This window comes from Euleptes europaea, chromosome 16 (genome assembly GCF_029931775.1).
Source record: "Euleptes europaea isolate rEulEur1 chromosome 16, rEulEur1.hap1, whole genome shotgun sequence".
Classification (NCBI taxonomy): Eukaryota; Metazoa; Chordata; class Lepidosauria; order Squamata; family Sphaerodactylidae; genus Euleptes; species Euleptes europaea.
This window is the reverse complement of record NC_079327.1, coordinates 42,019,911-42,041,294: the sequence shown is the minus strand read 5'-3', so window position 1 is coordinate 42,041,294 and position 21,384 is coordinate 42,019,911. Positions and strand designations below refer to the sequence as shown.

The 21,384-nt window shown below is 41.6% G+C and overlaps 1 protein-coding gene across 3 annotated transcripts in view; it reads left to right on the top strand.

Moving 5' to 3' along the window:
- Positions 1–21,384, top strand: part of MID1 (midline 1) — a 274,648-nt gene that overhangs the window by 227,536 nt on the left and 25,728 nt on the right. For all 3 annotated transcript variants that reach the window (XM_056861928.1, XM_056861929.1, XM_056861930.1), the window contains 2 exons: positions 14,293–14,400; positions 19,027–19,175. In XM_056861928.1, coding sequence (XP_056717906.1) covers positions 14,293–14,400; positions 19,027–19,175 — 257 coding nt within the window. The remainder of the gene's footprint in view (positions 1–14,292; positions 14,401–19,026; positions 19,176–21,384) is intronic.

Below are 21,384 nucleotides of genomic sequence, written 5' to 3'. Positions count from 1 at the left end.
GTTCCAATGATCCAGGCTCAGCGTCTATAGGGAGGTTTTGAAACTGATTGCTAAGCAGCAGAGGAACGGAATGTCTCCTGACTTTCCTATTTCTGCGGGTAACATTCTTCCACATGTTCTCCTCCTGAGGTGGGTCCCACTTCTTACACTGAGTTATTTGACCCTCCTCCTCTTGCCCTCCCAAGAGGTTTTCAAGAGTTTGGTCCATGAATTCCTCCCCCTCTTTTATACTCTGCAGTGTAGACAAGCGTGCCTCAAGTCCCCTGAATTTCTCCTCCAGTAGAGCCACCAACTTACACTTACTGCATGTGTAATTGCAGTTACCCTCGGGTAGGAAAACAAACATTCCACAGACCTTACACATCCCTGCCTCCACTCTCTTACCAGCCATTCCGCTTTGATTCATTGCATGCATGGTATGGTTTCTTGCACACTCCCTCAATGGTAACCCTACTAAAAGCTTCACGACACTCCCGGTCTCAGAGTAAACTACAAATACAAACTTTGTTTCAAGGCCCCCAAGCTAAGAGCCACAGGCCAAGAGCCCTTGTGCTCTCTCCCTGGTGAGACGTGCCTTCTAATGAAGAGCTCTCAGCCCCACCTCTCAAGGCCTTACAGCAGAGGGTGGAGCCAGCAATTCCCCCCAGCAATTACAGCAATTACACTGCCCTCCTCACTCAGGAATCTGCCACTAAACAAGACAAAAGGACAAAAGGAACCACTTAGTACCCTCTCTCTAGCACTCCCACCCACCCACTCACTCTCACACACACCAATCTCAGCTAGACAGTACTGGGGATTGAATTATATTCAGACACTATTGAAAGTTTTATCCTTTATTTATTTATTTATTTTTCTACAAGCTGTATTATGCTAATAAAGGTATTTGAGTTTGTAGGACTATCTATATACTCTCCAGCTCTCATCTACGTTAAGGTTTGGGGAAGAGATGTTCATAAGTCTGAAGATCAGTCCTGTAGAGCTCATACATACGCTAGGTTGATTTATGAACCAAAACTTTATTTCTGTTTTAATTAGGGCTGTTGAAAAAAAAAATCGGCATAGTTCGGATTCGGCTGAATTCGGCCCGTCTGGATTCAGGATATGCTGAAGTCCGAACTCCCCCGCTTCGGGTCTGTGCAATTCGGCGTGAATTCAAAGTTCGGGGAAAAAATTCAGCCGAATAAAGCCATTAAAAACACAACCGCGGCTCCGGGGGGCATTTTTGGGGTTAGAGGTCCCAAACTTTCAGCGGAGTTTCAAAGGACCCTTCTTGCAAGACCTCCCAAGTTTTGTAAAGATTGGGTCAGGGGGGGCTGAGATGGCGCCGAAAGGGGTCCCCCCACCCTAATGTGCATCTCTGAGCAGAGCTTGCCGCCCACGCACAAAGCTTCCAGCCCCAACAAACAGCTGAGCTGCGCTGAGCAAGGGCGGGGCAGGTGTGAAGAAGTTTGCAAAGCAACACAACTGCAAAGCAACACAACCATGCAAAGCAACACGTTTGCAACCATGCAAACAACACCTGACACCTGGGAGTTTGCAAACCATGGAAAGGGACAGAGGCAGCTAGCTATGCATAATAAGCAGGAGGGGGTGGAATTTCCCCTTTTGCATCGGACTCAATTCGGGACCAGGCAAATGCATTCTTTAAGTCACCATTTGAAAACCAGTTTTGAGCAAGCATCAAAATAGACCTAACCGATCTTATGATGGACACACAACTGAAGCCCCCCCCCCTCAAACCAGGGAGAGAGACTCGAGGGGGCACACACACCCCAGGCAGAATGGGCGAAAGCCCCCTTTGGCTTCCTCCCCCCACCCACGGAAACTGCTCCCTCCACACACACACACAGACTCTGCTTTCCCCACACACACACACACACAGGAGAAAAATTATAGATTAAAGCCCCCAAAGGGGTCTTACTGTGGCTGTCTTCTGTTCCATCAGGAGGGGCTGGGAGGACTGGGTAATCCAATACGATTCTATTTAAGCACGGGAGGCTTTGCCTTGGATTTGCCACTCTGGAGATGCATACAGGATCGGGTGATCCATTCATCCCAATAGGGAAAAGGGGAAAGCCCATATCTCGGGACCCCCTGACCCAATGTTTACCAAACTTGGGGGGTCTCTTAAGAAGGCTAGTCTGAAGCTATGCTGAATGTTTGGGGGCTGCACCCCAAAAATGAGTCCCCTGCAGCCACAGAAAGAGAAAAGGGGGGAGCCCATATTTCTGCCCCCACTGAACCCATCTTTACAAAACTTGGGGGGTCTCTTAAGAAGGCTTGTCTGAAGTAATGCTGAAAGTTTGGGGGCTGCACCCCCAAAAAACTGCCCCCTGCAGCCACGGAAATGGAAAAGGGGGGAGGGAAAAGGGGTGGAGCCCATATCTTGGGACCCCCTGACCCAATGTTTACAAAACTTGGGGGGTCTCTTAAGAAGGCTCGTCTGAAGCTCCCCTGAAAGTTTGGGGTCTCTACCCCCAAAATTGCGCCCCCTGCAGCCATGGAAAGGAGGGAATATGCACACGCACCCCCCCATGAGGATTTTCTTTCCCCAGCCGGGCAGCGCAGCAGCTGATTCCTCCAGTACTCAATCCTGACTGATTGGCCAGAAGAAGACCCAGCTTGGCCACTGATTCGCCGGGGGAGAATGCTGCTTACTGACGGTTATGCTGCTGCGCCCTGAATTTGCCAAATTTATTTGTGAACTCCCGAACTCGCTGAATTCGGCTCCCTCGGTTTCCCGCCATTTTTGAGTTCGGTTTGTCTCGAACTAAAAACCGCCGAATCAGGGGAAATTCGGCTGTTTTTCAGTTCGGGCCAAACCGAATCGACAGCCCTAGTTTTAATACTATTCAAGGGAACACAATATATCGATAGGTCCAGATATGTTCATACTGGTTTACAGAGACCCTTATGGCGGAATTATACGTTGGGCTAGAACTGCAAGAAAGATTCCCAGTCCTTGTGTCTGTGGATTGTTAGATCCAAACTATTATAAGAATCATGAGGCTGACATTAAAAAATGGCAGCCCTGTATCAATTTTTCCTTTCCCCTCTAAAATGCAGTACATTTACACCTAATTTTGGCACCACTGTATTGTACCCTTCCTGCACTACTACTCATTCCCCTCCATCATTGGCTTTCATTGATAAAAAAAATAGAGGGGAAAACGCATCATGAGGCTGCCATTTTTTAAGGGTAGCCTTGTGTAGCCATCTATTTGTTTCTCAGGCTAACAGAAACCAGCATATCAGCATAAATCCACTTTTTCATGAGACTTTCTGAGCAAGATCACCTTGCAAGTATGAATGTGGATAGTCCCACTGGAGATATCTGTAGCCCAGATAAAATTATAATTTTTGTCAAACATATTTTTCTTTCTTCCTTTTATGGCTCTCTATTTGGGGGGCATTTTTATGGGTTTTAGGAATTTATGAAAAGCATGTATTATTTAGTCAATAGAATGAAGTTGTTTCAGTCTGTTGCACCGCAACACAATCAGAACACAGCTGTGGAAAAATCTGGAACAATTAGCGGAGAGTAGTGAGAGGGAATCTGTTTTCCTGCAGATGATTTACATGCCTCTATTTCATCCAATGTTTTCTAACACTAAATAGGGGGGGAAAGACATGAATGCTTTTACAAAATTGGGTTAACCCCCCTCCCCATTGAGAATCATTCTTAAATTATACAGAACAGGAAAGACATTTTAATATATTCCTTTTACTCAAATATTGTGTCTGTTGTTTTCACTTTATATGGAAACATTCCACTTTTAATTTGGTTATTAAAAATGCCTCAGGCTGGACTTGTTAAACAAGGACTAGCTTAAAAGTGATGGTTTATTTTATGTCCAAATTATATAAACACACAAAAACAAGGGAAGGCAGGTTATCGTGATAAAGCTATCCTGAACCAGGACAGCATATCTGAGCTTGGCAAACCTTCATATCAGTGTAACATTAGCAGAACAAGAAAGGCAGCAAGAATTGTGAGTGGCATTGAGAGGAACCTAGTAGATTTTTTTTTCTTGTCTCCAGGCCAAATTAAAAATCCCAGAAGAAAAGTGGAATGTGTGAGAGTGAAACAGAGAAGGGAAAAGAGAAGAAAAATAGGATTTCATTACAAATAATGAAAATACCAATACTTAGAAAGACTTCAGCTAGTTCAACAAAGAGTTCTTTAAAGTTTTGCAGCTAAGTATATCTCCCTTCTGTTTTCCATGAAATGGGCTTAGGAAAAAAAACGATCTTTGTGGTTTAGCAAAAATTAGAACTATGCCGTCAGGGTGCTGCCTGAGAGAGACTATTAAACAATAAGAAGGCTTTGTTCGCTGCAATAAAAATAATGCATACTGTGTTTTCATTATGTGGCAAAGTGCCAGCTACTTTGGTTTCTCATTCATGAACTGAAATTTGGGAATTCTTCGATCCAATCTCAGGCAAGTTGAGACGCCAAGACAGGAGCTAACAGGAAGGTTTAAGTAGTTATCCTGATAATTGATCAGGTTGATCAGAACATTGACTAATTTAGTCCTTTTCTCTAGACCCTGACGTATACAATTTGGACTTTAGAAATTGCTTTGGAGGCACTTTGAGTATACTGTACTGAGAAGCTCCAAATATAATAATTAGATGACCATTATACAGTACAGTTCACAGTAGCATGCTTAGCTTCCCCTTTAGAGCAAAACAAAAGCCACAGTTTCAGCACTTGGGTTTAAGAAAATATCACAGATTATTTGGAAAGCTTCTTTTGAGGCAAGAGCACATTCTAGGACAAGGTTGAAAAATTGAGGAGGAGAAGGAGAAGAAGAAGAGTTGGTTTTTATATGCCAGCTTTCTCTGCCACTTCCCCTTCCCCTCCCCACAACAGACACCCTGTGAGGTAGGTGGGGCTGAGAGGGCTTTATTAGAGCTGTGACTAGCCCAATGTCACCCAGCTGGCTTCATATGTAGGAGTGGGGAAACCAACCCGGTTCACCAGATTAGCATCTGCCGCTCATGTGGAGGAGTGGGGAATCAAACCCGGTTCTCCAGATTAGAGTCCACTACTCCAAACCATCGCTTTTAACCACTACACCATGCTGGCCCTAAAGAAATCATGGCTTAGCATAATTAGAGATATTTTTAATTTACTTTGTGTACTATAGGGTTGCCAGGTCCCTCTTTGCCATTGGTGGAGGTTTTAGGGTGGAGCCTGAGGAGGGCAGGGTTTGGGGAGGGGAGGGACTTCAATGCCATAGATTCCAATTGCCAAAGTGGCCATTTTCTCCAGGTAAACTGATCTCTGTCGGCTGGAGATAAGTTGTAATAGCAGGTGATCTCCAGCTAGTACCTGGAGGTTAAGCAAACCAAACCAGCAACAAACGCAAAAAAAATGGATAAATGAAATCTCCTTTCAATAGTGTTATTCAAATTTCATATACACTATATACATTGAACTTGGTTAACAACCTTAACCATAAGTTGCAAAGAACGCAAAAACATAGGTACATTGTCCTTTTATCAGTCTTTTTTAGCTGTATAAAGTATCTTGTCGTTCAAGAGATAAGATGGTCAATTCTCCATTCAAACAGAAGTCCGGTAGTCTTTCTGTTTTGGCTGAACAAGAGCCTTCCTCAGCGACCACTAAATAAAAATAACAGCAATATATACAACGCAATTTGGCATACATAACAGGAATCAAAATGTGAGAACCAGCAAGAACAAGAATTTTATATACTCACACGTGAACTGTTAGTAACTGGCTTTCGTGTTGGCAATTTAGCCCTGGGTGTGCAAAATATTTAAAGCTTCTAGTCACATGATGCAGTTAAGTCATGTGATCAGAGTATTTAAAGATGTAAAACCCTTTTATGCAAACAGTAATATTACTTATAAATAACGTTCTTTGCAACTTATGGTTAAGGTTGTTAACCAAGTTCACTGTATATAGTGTATATGAAATTTGAATAACACTATTGAAATGAGATTTCATTTATACAATTTTTTTGCATTTGTTGCTGGTTTGGTTTGCTTAATTAACTTTACAGCACGCTAACGTTTATTTGCTATAGTACCTGGAGGTTGGCAAACCTGGTGTACTACCACCTTTTATGAATAAGAGTGCAGACAGAAGAAAGTTTCTTACCACAGTCATAGGAAGCATAATGTTTCAATATGTATCATACATAACAAAGTTAGTCTCAGTGAATTCTTGGGCTCATTATATCATGTTTCTTAGTAGTAAACACTGGGAATATCATGAGACTAAAGTGACCCCAGACAACTGAACACAAACACAATTGGGCCTTCGCACCTTTTTATTGCTACTACATGTAAACAAAAATTACCCCCAAGAACTGCCATATTGTGCCTTATTGTGTCATGTGAAAGAGTACCACAAGTCCATTTGCTTTACATGAAACAGTGTAAATACTCAACAGTACCGCTGTGCAGTCTGTGAATGTGCTTTACTCTACAGGCCAGCTGTGCTTCATATTTTATATGTGTTTTTCTCCAAATTATCTCTTCATTTAAATATTTATAACCTGCTTTTCTTCTCAGCGGGAACCCAAAGCAGCTTCTAACACTGTCTTCTTCCAGTTTCTCCTCACAAGAACAAGACCTGTGAGGTAGGTTAGGCTAAGAGAGAAGGAGTGGCTCAAGATCACCCAATGGGTGTTCATGACAAAGTAGGGATCTGAACCTGGGTCTCCCACATCCTTTTCCGATGCTCTAACCACTACATCACACTAGGTCTCAAAAGCATCAATTAACAAAAACGTGTAAACAAAATGTCAGTCTTTGAGTTCATTCATCATTATTTCTAGATTGCTCCAATATTTAGAGCTAGGGAGGGCTATATGTCACAGAATTATTGTTAGCAATCATTTGTATATGTGTGAGCCAATAGATTCAAGTCCCATGAGGCAGTAGAATAATTGAAAAAGAGCAGTTAGTCTAACACAGGTAGCTAACACAGGTGATAAGCTTTTAAATAGGTCTTTTAAAGACTAACAGGATACTATGCCAATAAAGGTATCTGAATCTGACTAACAGGATAAGGTTGCAGAAAAAAGTAACACTCAAAGCAATTTTTGCCCACCCCCTCTGGGTGTCAAACTCTTCTTCCTGGGGATCTATCCTATCTAGCTCCCTGCCTTTCAAGTCTCTGTCATTTTCTGGGTGTCAGATTCTAGCCCAGGTGTGAGCTGGTCGTTTCATTGTCTTCAGGCAGGAGGGCCATTTGCATTTGATGGCTGGGTTCTGTCAGAGCCATTGACAAGATGGGCCATTCTTGGGACCAGTTGACTTTCTCCTTCCTACCTGATTTCTACTAACCAAGAACAACCCTGGAAAACCAAGTGTGGGGGTTTGCAAAGCCCAAACCTTGAAATAAAGTGCATTTCGCCACAGGTTGCCACATTCCTGCTGGTGATTGGAGAACTCACTTGTACCCTGCTGCTGCCACTTGCCACTGCTCAGCTGGGCAGTGGGAGGGAAATGTTGGCAAAATGGGGGACGGTGACCCCAGCATGATGACACAACTGCTAGTGTGACCCGGAAGTGATATCATCAAATTGGGTGATGCTCTAACATTTGTCTAAAACGGTATGCTTCAATGGTAGAGTGTTATTCCCCACATCATCACATTGGGTGATGCGCTAGCATTTGCCTAAAACTCCATGCTTAAATGCTAGAGCGTTGCTCCCCGCAGCACAAGTCCCTGCCTCCCCCATCTCCTACCGGTTGTTAGGCCATGCCTGGCAATGCTAGTTAGAACAGTGAATGAAAACTGCTTTGAACAGAATGCAATAATTCTGCTTGTTGTTGTTTGCCATTAAGTCACATCTGACTTATGGCGACCCTTGGTGGGGTTTTCAAGGCAAGAGACATTTGGGATGGTTTGCCATTGCCTGCCTCCATGTCACAGCCCTGGTATTCCTTGGAGGTCTCCCATTCAAATACTTGCCAGGGTCAACCCTGCTTAGCTTTTGGTATCAGACAAGATCAAGCTAGCCTGGGCTATCCAGGTCACTGTATATATTGTGAAGAAACTACTTTAGCGCACTATACAAACAAGGTCAGCTATACAGAATGTATCTAATTAATTACTTAATTAACAAATAAAATCAGAATAGAAAAGATAAAGAATTAATATGGCATGTTTTGTGCAATCTTGGAGGTATCATATGGGGCAACCAGGATGATGAATTATTTTAATACCCACAATTAGATACTACATTTCCCCTCCCTCATCTCCCTTAAGCATTTTATTATGAACAATTAGCTAACATTTGTCTCGCTTCCTTGCCTTTAGTCCCAGACATAATTGAGATTTTATCTGCAGACTGATAAGCTGGGGGGCGGAATTACCTGATGGAAATGTAATTCATACTGATGCAGTAATTAGTGATTTCTGTACACAATGTAAATCTTAGGAGAAGATTTGGGACATTTTGCTACCAAGTTAATAATGAGAGAGACGGATAGTATGTGATTTCTGTCAGTTATTGCCATCTGATTAATTAGGTGTATCCTGTACATTTGTTTTTAACACAGACAAGCATTTTGTGTTTTTCTTAAGGACATATTATTATAAATGTACATATAATATATATTTTTGTAAATACAGCAGCTATCCCAAAAAAGAGTAATTTACATACAAAGACTGATATATCAAGTGTCATCCACTGAAGCTTAAGGACAACAAAGAAATGCTTTTCTACCAACTGTTTGGTGGAATAAAATTTTCTGTATTTTCAAGAAGTGAAAAAGCACAGATCACTCAGAAAAGCTCCCAAGAGCAAAGAATATTTTGAGCATCCTCTTTTCTGTCCCTTCCACAATAACAGGACTCTGTTCAATTAAAAGTTCCCTGCAACTGTGTTATAGGATAAAAAGAAGTCCAGATGTGTTCTTAACAAGAGCATGTGTAGTGTAGGTGTTGGATGTCGATGATGGAGATCAGGGTTGAAATCTCAGCTCAGCCAAAAGGTTGCTAGGTTATCTCAGACTAGTTATTCATCCTAAACTAACTCTCAGGGATGTGATGAGGATTAAAAAAATCTCATGTATACCATCCTGAGATAACTGGGGAAATGGCTGTACTAAAATGCAATACACAAATAAATGCAAAAATACATAAATCACCGCAAGAAATGCATGCATTTGAACCATTATATTTTTGTTAAGGTTGAGCAGAGGGACTTGTCCAGAATTTTCAAAAGTCTTCCAAGCTTTTGAGCAGAATTGTTTTAAATCCCACCTCATTTTTCACCAGTGGGCTTGTCAGGATAGTGTTTTTCTTTCTCTTGAGTCTCAGGAACCGTTGCTGTTCTCCTCAGCAGTAAACATGCCATGGATTTTCAGAAGATTCTGCCACTATTTCCCAATCTATGTTTTGGAAAACACTTTCTGAAAAACATGAATGAGTTTGTAAAAATTTCTTTTCTACAATGATCACCTGTACACGATGTGCCTCATCTGATCTAGGGCATCCTGAGAGGGTATCTTGTGGCTTGTACTGATCTGGATTCCCTTCAGGTGTGGAAGTGATCTATCAGATGTCTTAAGGGCACTGAATAATGGAGCTGAAGTTACTAGGTGTAAGTTCACAATGGGTAGCCATGTTAGTCTGTCTGTAGCAGTAGGAAAGAGCAAGAGTTCAGTAGGACCTTAAAGACTAACAAAATTTCTTAAAGACTAACAAAATTTCTGGCAGGGTATGAGCTTTTGTGAGTCACAGCTCACTTCTTCAAATTTCTGGCAGGGCATGAGCTTCTTCGTGAGTCACAGGTGTAAGTTGTATTTCAGCAAACTGAAAATGTCAGTACATACTTACTAATGAATTTGAATAATAAAAATATCCTCTTTGCCACGTTAAGTGGTTTTGGAAAAACCATGTTGCAGTCCCCAGTATCCATTTGAATTACGGTTGCTCTTTGCCAAACATCTGCATGGATCTTTGAAACTGTCGTACTGTTGAACACATGTGTGCACATGTGTGATTTAGGCTCTAGTTTCAGCTTAGCCAAGATCAAAACACATTCCACAAAATACTGGTATAATAGAAAAAGCGGGCTGGTGTTTTTTTTTTTTTTTTACTCCTTTAAAATGGATGAGTTCATGTCTTCCAACTTCATACACACTCAGGAAATCTTACGTTTCCTCACTGTTTTTAGACTTTGGACTCAATAGCATTTATGCACCTGATTGAGAACAAAATTTGGAAAGAGTTGTTTTGTAGTTCATCAATGCTGCTGTAACAGCCTTGAACACACTTTTCCAAGTAGCCTGTATTTGTTGTAGGCTGCATATAAAACTCATTCTGTTGAATCACAGTTCCCAGTGAATGCAAAACACACCTCTATCTTCACAGCTAAATGAACAAAGTATTTCTTGTTCATTGGAAAATGTCATCATTTTAGCACATTATTCATAATTTCCTAAAATAGTACGAATTGCTAAGTTTACACAAGAACATAAGAAAATCCCTACTGCATCCATCTGCTGGTCCATCTACAGTTCAATTCTACATTAGAGTTACAGCCTTCTAAGTTCATTGGCGTCTACAGAGACTAGGGTTGCCAGGTACCCCTGGCCCTAGCAATCATATTGGGGTCTTACCTGCAGCAAATTGAGGCCTAAGCTTTTGACATAATCAGCGTGTCGCTGTGACTGTTGGCGCTCACTGGAAGTAATATCACATAACAGACAACATGGGGTACCTAGGCCTTTGTCACCATTGGTGTATCACCGTCACTTTCAGCACTCACCAGAAGTGACATCATCATGCCACCAATGACATGGGGACACTCTGGTATTTGGGCAAAAACTCTACAGTAGAAGCTATTTTTACCATGGAGTTTTTGCCCAAATACCAGAGTGTCCCCATGTCATTGGTGGCATGATGATGTCACTTCTGGTGAGTGCTGAAAGTGACGGTGACACACCAATGGTGACAAAGGCCTAGGTCTCAATTAGCTGCTGGTAGGACCTCCGCTGGCTGGCTGAATGGCACCGGGGGAGGAGGCCAAAAGTGGAAGATACCCTGTCTCTGGCGAGGGTATGGCAACCCTAGAAGTGTTCCTGGTTTTTTTTTTAATAGATTTTTTATTGCATTGGAGGTCATTTTACATCTCCATACCTTTATAATTACACTTTACACTTTCCTTCTTCCAATACAAATTTCCCCCTTTCCCCCCCCTTTCCCTCCCCCACGGACCAATCCATAATATCATATTTTCATATTTTCAGCCATGAGCATAGCCTTTTTAGTTTTACTAAAGTCTCTTCGTTGGCTTCTCCTCTTTTCACCCAATTAATGTATGGGTTCCACTTAGTCTTCAGTTCCATTTCTTCTGTTTTTCCCATCGTCTGTTGTTTTAAGTATCCCAATACATCTGTTTGCACATATTCGAACACATAATTATTCCACCTGTCCATAGTCCACTTTGTTTTATCTTTCCATCCAAAAGCTATAACTGTGTGAGCCGCTAATATCATCGCTTTAAACATCTCTTGTTCACTCTTTTCTACCTTCTCACATCCCATTATTCCCATAAACATCAGGTCTACAATTACTTGAAGTCTAATCTTAAACAATTCTTTAATTTTACTGTATTTTGTTCCAAAATTCTATTACCCTTGGGCACTCCCACCACAAATGTGAGAACCACCCCTCTTTTGCATTACAATGCCAACAATTCGGTCTCATTCCTTTGATCATATGTGCTATTTGGGCCGGTGTTCTGTACCACTTCAGCATTATTTTCCTTTCCAACTGTTTATATCTATTCATCTTCAACATTTTAATACCCTTCATCATTTTATTCACCATTTGTGTTGATATTGTGGTTTCTTTTGCCCATTTTGCCTGTATTATTCTAATCATAAATTCTTTATCTCTTATCATCTTTCTGTATATTTTCCCTGCTAATCCTTTTCTAATATATGCTTCACTCTTTATTAACTCTTCCAATTCATTGTCCTCTCTTTTCATACATTCTCCCCATCTTCCTTGTTTTACTGCTTCATATAGTCCTCTCAGTCCCAGCCAATGTCTTTGGCCCACTTCATCTAATACTCTCTGAAAAGGTTTCAAATTTCCTTGGTGATCTAATATGTCCTGGTATTCCTTGGTCTCCCATCCAAATACTAACCAGGGCTGACCCTGCTTAGCTTCTGAGATCTGATGAGATCAGGCTAGCCTGGGCCATCCAGGTCAGGGCAGGGCTCTAGTACCTACTGATAAACCTCTGCTCCATGTATCTGTCTAATCTCTTTTAAAAAGTGTCTGAAGGCATGGCCATCACTACGGCCACTGTCAGTGAATTCTACAACTGATTTACTCATTGAGTAAAAAAGCACTTATTTTGGATCAGTCTGAATTTATTGTCTATTAATGTAGTTGGGCTCCCCCAAATTCTAGTTGTATGGCAGAGGGAGAAACCTTTCTCTTCATTTAATTTCTCCCACCCATGCCTAATTTAATGTTATATATTTCTATCATAGCCACCCTTAGTTGTTGTTTTTTACATTAAAAAGCCCCTGGCTGAGGTATCCAGACCAGAGGCTGCAGGGGGGTGTTGTTTTTATTTTTGAGTACTCAAGGGACTGTAGGAGGAATGAAGAGGTAGCAATGTTATGTTATGTGAGTGAAATCTGCTGGTGGTTCTCTGGATCTAAGCCATATGTTACAATTATACGTGCCCACAATTTAAATGGGCGCTTCCCTGTCAGTCATTTTCCTGCCCTGGTGTCCACATGGAAATATTTGCAAACATACTGACTGCTCAGTTGTGGAATGTCAGCTGTCAGTATATTGGCAAACAGTGCAGATTTTTGAGGAAAGTCAGAAGTTACTGTGTCTGGGTCAAAAAATAGTTGACAAAAAACGGGAAAGATGGTTACAGGGTTGGGTGGAATAGAAAGATGGGCAGAAAGGGAAATATTGAAGTTAGCAGTCATGAAGGAAGTTGGTGTATTTCTTCTTTCCCTCCTCTTGGTAATCTTAACATCCTCTCCTCTTTACCTGCTTCCTTCACTTTTTCTCACCCGCTGACTTTTCCTGACCAGCTCTGGTCTGGAAAATTCCTGGAAATTTCAATGTACAGCCTGTGAGGAGATTTCAAATAAAATCTGTGGTATACCATTGAGTCTGTCCTCTGACGCTGCCATTTTTCCAGGGGAACTGATCTCTGTAAGCCTGGAGATATGTTGTAATTCCAGGAAAAATCCAGGCTCCACATGGAAGTTTGCAATTGTACATGCCCTTATTTTTCAGCTGTATTTATTATTTATTTACTTCCTTTATACCTTGCATTATTCCTCAGTGGGAACCCAAAGTAGCCACATCATTCTGCCCTCTTCCATTTTATCCTCACAACAACCCTGTGAGGTAGTTGAGGCTAAGTCTGTGTGACTGGACCAAGATCACCCAGCAAGTTCCATGGCAGAATGCAGATTTGAACCAGGCTCTCCAAAATCCTAGTCTGATACTCTTAACTGCTACACAGCCCTTCAGTAGCTGCTGTTGAATTGTAGCAAGCTGCTTGGCCTGGGTAAATCATGCAAATCGTATAGTAGAGACTTGCCCAGTGGTTTCTGCCACACCTGGCCCTGATGAGTCCTCCCTCAAAGACTAAAACAGCCCTGGAAAGGGCCCTCTCCCTCCCCCTGCCTTTTATTGACAGAAACTAAGGCTTGACCACTTAAATCTACAGGCACTGTTTCTATTATTTGGGGGGTTAACCTCCCAGTGTATTTTTTTTTTCAGATTTTTCTGCAAACCTAGTGTTTTTCTCAGGTTTGTGTAAAGATCTGACTTGTCTGTTCACGGTTCCAGTCTCTGGATTTAAGTATCCACAGATTTGGCTATGTTAAGAATTAGATATATTGAAAAAGCTTCTATGATAGCCCTGTGCGCACAGTCACTTGGAGGGGAGTGATGTGTGAACTGTTGTAACTTTGCTGTAAGACACCATTTCTTAATGATGATCCATGCAATTAGGATGTTATATTTTTAGCCAGCCATCAATAGTGGCATCCATCAACATGACCATGGATTACACATTATTTCCTCCATTTGATCTCTCTATGTAGATGATTTTAGAATGTATAAATGTGTGATACAAATGGCAAAAGGGGCAGGGAGGCAAAAAAATGAAATAATGTGGGACAGAATTTTCATAATTGGAAAGAATTTATGGTTTTATATTAAATTTTAAAAGTTTAAAATAATCTCAGATAGAGGTAAAGTTGAACAATCTTTTTTTCTAACAAGTCTGACATACTCCTTAGGTGAATGCATCCCGACAAGAAACCAAGCTGATGGAGGAATGTGACCTTCTGATTGAAATAATCCAACAAAGGCGTCAGATAATTGGGACCAAAATCAAGGAGGGGAAGGTAAAACTTTAACCTTGCTGTTTCTCAAACAGACGAACTAAATGGTTTCTGCTCTATAAATTTTCTGACATCTTGGTTTTTTGTTCTACAAAACAGCGCACAAGTCCTTGAATAAACCTTGACAGATGCTACATTTAGCAGAAGGAACTGGTGCATGCTGTCACTACTCATTAAATAAACATTCAGTCATCATCTAAAACCTATGAATGTCTACAGTGTTGATTATGTCTCAGGCTGGTTTTTTTAATATCTCTGTTATGTGGTAGTGGTAGTAGAGAATTAATGTGCAGGTGTTATTTTCGGGGGGGGGGGCGGACTGTTTGGATTTATTGAAGCTGCTAATGTAATAATGTTCTAACAATACTGTGTTTGTGAGACTTGAGATCTAAAAGTATTTGCCCAGGGTTGACACAAATATTTTATTCTATAGATGCTTTAATAAATTCATTTAAGATATTTATACAAGTTAACTGCTGACTTTTAAAAATCCTAGTTACAGAGGGTGGGGGTGGGAAGCTGAGCACAGAAGTGGAAAATTACATATATTGCAGAAAGGGAAAAGTGATGAAATAGTTGAATACTTGAACTCAGAATCAGCATGTTAAATACTGTTTCTGAATAACTATTTTATGTCAGCCTATTGTGTGAGAAGTCTCAGATATTCATTCAAGCTTTAAATTGGTTGCCTAGCTAACTGTGAAATCAGTGTGACTATGATTCTTGTTGCTTTTTAGCACAAGACATTCAATCTTCAACTGCTAAAGGAGCTTGAAGAGTCAAACATAAACTCTCCTTGTGTGGGAAAGCTTTGACAAGAAATAAAGTCAAGGGGAGGTTAAATGGTTCACTTAGCTGTCAAGATATTCCAATTAACTTAAAATAAAAAGCCCTGAAGGCACAAGCTGACTTAAATATGTTTGAAGACCACAGTTCCACAAGTTGTAGTTTGACAGCCCCTGAAGTTCTTTATGCTATTAACAAAATACAGCTCCCTCCAGGATCTCAGATGACAACCTTCTGTGTAATCTCCTTGGTTACATGTTTGCAGTGGGAACGTTCATTCTTCCACCAAAGTTCATGGCCGATTTCCATTCAGTCAGAAAGGCCTACTCAGCACCAAACTTTGCATGCAGAGAAATAGGAGTATTGACACAGCAGATTCTCTACAGTGCTTTACATGTCTGGTAAATAAATGTTCTTGGGCTAGGAAAATGTTTTTAACCAATCCAAGACACTCCTTTGGCAAACAGGGCTTGAACTTGGAACTGGAGTCTTCTTTTTGCTGATAACAGAAGCTCAGCTGTTTTCCAAATAAAGAGGATGTCAGCGATTTAAACAGGTGCTGTCACCAGCTGCATTGGCAGTTTGAATTAAAAGTTAAGCCTTGTTAAAAAATGTGGTTACTGTGAGTTTCTTGAATTACCCATTTGTCAGGATTCAAATCTCCCCCTTCCTTGAAGTTAAATTAGAGGAGATGGCCCTGCTAGTCTACATGCTCATAAACACATGTGCTTGAAGAATACAGTGCTGCGGAGTTCTCAGCTTGCTTTTTCACATCCTAACAGGGCTTATTTCGAACTCTCGGTAATAACAGATCCTAAAACAACTTTGCTTTTCTGAAATACTTCGATCTAAACTACAAACATCCTCAGCTTTTAAAACAGTGCAGAACAGGCTATTGGAAAATAATAGCAAAAGGTAGATGGAATTGAAGCATCAAAAGCTGAGGGGGGGGGTTGGTGGCTATCCCCATGCTTGTGGAACAGCCTCCTGCAAGAGTTTGTGGGGGCTTCTGCAAACTTGGCTTTCTGGTAAGACTGTAAAACAGAATTTTATGAGCACTGAATCTGTTAAGTTTCATACTTTTAAAAATGCAAGTATTTTTCTAAAAGTTAGTGCTAGTATAGTATATAGTTATTTAAGTGCCATAGGCGTCAACTGAATATGCTTCCAGCAGTAAAGTGATTCCATCACACTGACACAATATTTCCACAAATTTTGGAGCCGTGGGGAAAAAACAGGGTTTTTTATTTTGGAGGGAGAAAAACAGAAATTTGGGGGAATTTAAATATATGCAATATGTACTGGCCTATCAAACCTCAACTAACTTTACTAATGTATAATTTAAAACTTACTTAGCATATAAAAATGCAGTATTTGACATATTTATGGAATTTAAAAGCTGTTAATACCTTACAGAGCATTCCTGATCTTCAAGGGCGAAAGCCCTTAGGAAGCCAGGATGCTGCTGCTCCTGCGTTGGGGCCCTCCATTCCGGCGTCCGGGCTACTTACGCTGGCATTAGTGGCTCCAGCACCAGCATGGAGGCCTGGACCCCGGTCTCTGGATGCCCCCACAGCAGCATGGCCCCAAACACCACCTGGACCTTACGTTGGTGTCCCACCGGCTTAAAGGCCCATGCCGGCGTTCCAGGGATTGTTCTGGCATCCCGGGAGGCGTTCCCCCCCAGGTGCGTTCCGGGTGGAGGAGCTGCCATTAGGCCGCCTCCTGTCCCCTTTCAGTCCCGGACACTGGTGCAACACTTTTTTGCAGGCGCAGCCTCGCTATTCTCTATGGGGCTTTTTTTGCCCCATTTTACACGAAAAAGATGGTTAAAGGCTTTTTTCTTGCTTTTGGCGGCAGCATCTCCTCCCTGCCGTCCCCACACGCCAAAAGCTCAGGAATGGGCTGTAAGTGTTGTCTAGGCAAAATTGAAAATATACCCAGTTCTTGAGAGAAAACTGCAAGCTGATCTTACCACATGTACTTTACTTTTTGTTGTCTTGTTAGAGATAGATAAGTTCTTCTTGAAGGCTTTGGTGCAGTTTCAGCCCCATCTCCTTATTTTTTTTGTCTCTCCTGCAAGGAAGGGCAATAAGCTTCTTTTTACCCAGTCTTCTTTTTACCCAGTGGGTAAATGTGTCAGGGTGCCTTGAGGGAGTGGTGAAAAGGTCAACCATATCAAGCCAAAAGGACAGCAGAAGACATGCAACCATTGAGAAGTAATAAAAGCCCTGCATGCTCCCCTCATGAAGATTAGGAATCCTTCTAGGTGCAGGATTGCATCATGGATTTAAGAGTTGTATATGTCTACCACATGCCCACCTTGTCTTCAGAAGCATTTCCCTCATTCAAAATGAATCAGAAATCATGAACAAAATATAGAACTTATAATATTAATATAGAACAAAATGCTCTGTTATGAAAAGGCAAGTTTCCCACTCCTCATAATATATTCTAAATTATATAAATGTAATAAGTATTGCACTCTTTCAGGTTATCTAAAATATATATTCTCAGAGCAGAGCGTTTAGGAACAGAGAAAGAAACTCACAAGGGATTCTGAGCAACTGCTCTCCGTTTCCTGCAATTTCATCCTAGGCAGAGTTACACACTTCTAAGCCAATTGACCTCACTGGAGATAGGATGTAACTCTCCTTAGGATAACACTGTTGGAGTATGAAATAAAAAGTAGCTGCTAGTTTTTGTATTTTTTTAAAAATGAAATACATAAAGGTTGAAGTGTTGTGCTGTCAGAACAATGCAAAAGAAAATGGTAACACTTATGCTTGCCTGTGGACTTTGTTGACCAAAGTCCTGTAATCTTTAGCTGAGGATACATAACTCCTATCTTAGTTATTTGCCAGGAAAATCATGACATTACAGTGTTTATTACTTAACAAAAACTTGCAGTGTTGTATTTATTATCTTTAGTATAAAATTCCAGACCTGCTGCCAGTCTACTTAATTATCAATTTCCTGCTTTTTATATGTAATCAGAGCTTAATGTACTTCAGTGGTAAAAAGTAATTAGACCTGTTTCCTTTTTCGTATCCCTTTTGTGTTATGTGGTGGTGATGGCATTGCAGAGTGGCGGGTGGGAGTGTTCTGAGGCTTTAGAAGGTGCCTTCCATTTACAGGAGGACAGTGACGGTGCAATCCTAAAGAGAGTTATTCCAGTCTAACCCCATCCATTTCAATGGGTTTAGGCTGGAGTAACTTTTCACAGGATTGCACTGTGTCATTCTGCTCCTTCTAACTATAGATAGAATCCTTCAGCGCCATTTTATCTGGCTTTTTTCTACTGCAAGGTTATCAGCAGTGTGCACGTTTGTCGATATTCCACAGGCAAACATCATGTTGGTTCTGTTAACTGAATACATTTCCAGAGAAAACTGAAGTATACAAGGGTAAACGTTTATTTTATTGTCAATCAACACAAGTTTTTTTCTTTTAGTCAAGGTTTGTTCTGAAGTCACTTTTTCTGTAAACAAGCTCAGAAAGTTGCAGAAAAATCGAGCAGACCTTGTGAGCTGCCTGATAGACATCATGTTAGGCAACTAGCAGTCTCACAGTACACTTTTGTGATCCAAGAGGTAGCAGAGACTTGACAGGAAGTGATGTTTCCCTGCTACAGAAAAATCTACCAGCTGTGTTATCTTGATTCTTCGGTGTGAAAAATAAGCTTTTACTTGGAACAATATAGGCTGTGAGCGAGGCAGGTGTAAACAGGGCTCTTGCTTCCGAGCTAAGCCACTCACATTAGCACCCTGTTTGCACTAAGACCCCGGGGAAATGCAAATACAAAAATCACAGATCTGACTTTTCTTATGGTTTTTCTGCCAGGTGGTAAGACTGAGAAAACTGGCCCAGCAGATAGCTAATTGCAAGCAATGTATTGAGCGCTCCACCTCCCTGATCTCACAAGCCGAGCAGTCTCTGAAGGAGAATGATCATGCGCGCTTCCTGCAGTCTGCTAAAAACATAACGGAAAGGTAATGCCAGAAGAATATATGGAAGGCCATGCTAGATCAGGCCCAGTGACCATCCAGTCCAGCATTTTGTTTACAGTAGTGGTCAACCTGATTGCCTGAAAAGACTATAAGGTGGGCGTGTTTCTCCCCCAAATCAGTCCTAATGTCAGGGCAGGCACATTAAGAACGTCCTCTACACCTGTAGAAATCTGGGGTAGGGACCATTTGAGCCTAGTATATACACAGTTCCCATAATGGTGCAATACGTCTCCTGGGAAGGAAAGAAGGAGGGGAGAGGGACAAATCCTTAACCAAAAAGTAATTTTATTGATCTAGCCAAGAAACAATGAAAAGCAAAAATAACAGCAGTACAAGACAATGAAACTGAATGACAACACTTTTGCACCATCCTAGTGTTTATTTGTGTTTTAGCTAATAAATTAGAGTTAATTTGACATAAATTATGCTCCTCCTCCATGGTTAGTACAAACTAATCCAGAAAGAAGTGGTGACCCACAAAGGGACCATGGGATGCAAATGGATGAGTGGGGAAAGGTTTTCAAGATAGAAAGGGAAGGAGTCTATAGCCATGTAGGGATGCTATGGAAAGAGGCCAACTGGCTGTAGAGCTGACCAGCCAAGAGAAAGAGAGTAAGCTAAGAGATGGGAGTGGTTAAAAGGACAATGAAGGTAGGTTTCAAGAACAGAAGCAGAATGGGAGATGGAAAAAGCATACTCTGCCTGTCTTGATGAGGAAGTCCAGTGATTTCACTGTCAGCAGTGATGGAAGAAAGTTTGGGGGCAGTAAAATGGAGGGCATTACAAGCCTTTTTAATATACACCTGGACTTACCTAGGTGCAGTTATAGGAGAAGCACTGCTTTTGGCCAACATTGGTAAAGAACTAGGATCCACAATAGCATTGGGCCATAATGTCTGAGTCCAACTGCCCATTGATGAAAGCTGGGTTGCCCTGTGATTTGTGAAACTTAAGAATGTGAGACTCCATTGGTGAGAAGTTCAGAATTTGAGTTGTCACTGACTAATGCAAACACCTGTTGTAAGGGGCGCTAGTAAGGTATACTTAGGTTATGTAATGGGGAAAAGGAGATGTGTACAGTTGTAGGCGATTGAGTTGATTCGAGTGGCAGGCATGTCTCAGACCTGGTCAGGAAATGAGTTGATGGCTCTTTATGGATGCTTGATTGAATTTTTAGAGAAGTCTACATTATGGGGGAGATTCTGAGGGGGGAGGTTTATTGTCCTGCAAGCATGGGCTGTTACTCATTGCCAGAGTATGGGTAGTTGCTGGAGAATCACACAAGAGAGCCTGGATTAATGTGCCCCTGGAGTTGCTATGGCAATTAAGCTACTTTCTCTGGAAAGCACCTCAGTAAATACATGCCTTGCTTGAGAAACCTGACACCAAAACGATGGAGTCATCCACACCTCTGATTTTGGTAGCCCAGAGAATCTTGGGATGCAGCGAGACATGGATTTCTTTGGCCAGCCCATGCGGTCAACACATAAAGGCAACAGCCCTCCCTAGTTGATTGACCTGAGCATCCTGTATTCAGATGTACACTGCCACAGATGTCTGAACTCTGGAAAAATATCAGAATTGTTAGAGCATTTCAACATGTTGAGAAAAAGGAGGAGGAGGAGGAGGAGAGTTGGTTTTTATATGCCGACTTTCTCTACCACTTAAGGAAGAATCAAACCGGCTTACAATCACCTTCACTCCCTCTCCCCACAAGAGACACCCTGTAAGGTAGGTGGGGCTCAGAGAGTGTGACTAGCCCAAGGTCACCCAGCTCGCTTCATGTGGAAGAGTGGGGAACCAAACCCGGTTCTCCATATCAGAGTCCACTGCTCCAAACCACCGCTCTTGACTACTACACCACGCTGGCTCTCTCAAAATTTCAGTATGTTGATAAGCAATTATTACAAAAACCAGTACATTTTAAGAAAAGCTATGGAAGCATCGTATACCCTTGACAGAAGCACAGTACACTCTGTCTGTCTGGGATGGTCGTCCTCTTCCACCGAGCGCACAGCTTCGGGAGGGACGCACATGGAGCGGTGAGGGAGGTAGGGGACACCCACCTAGCCAGCCAGATCAGCCGAATCAACCCTGGCGATCAATGGGGTGACAGATGTCGCAGCCAGATCGCCCTCACATCCAATGGAAGCATGATATTCTCAGAAGTAAAGTTAAATATATGTAACAG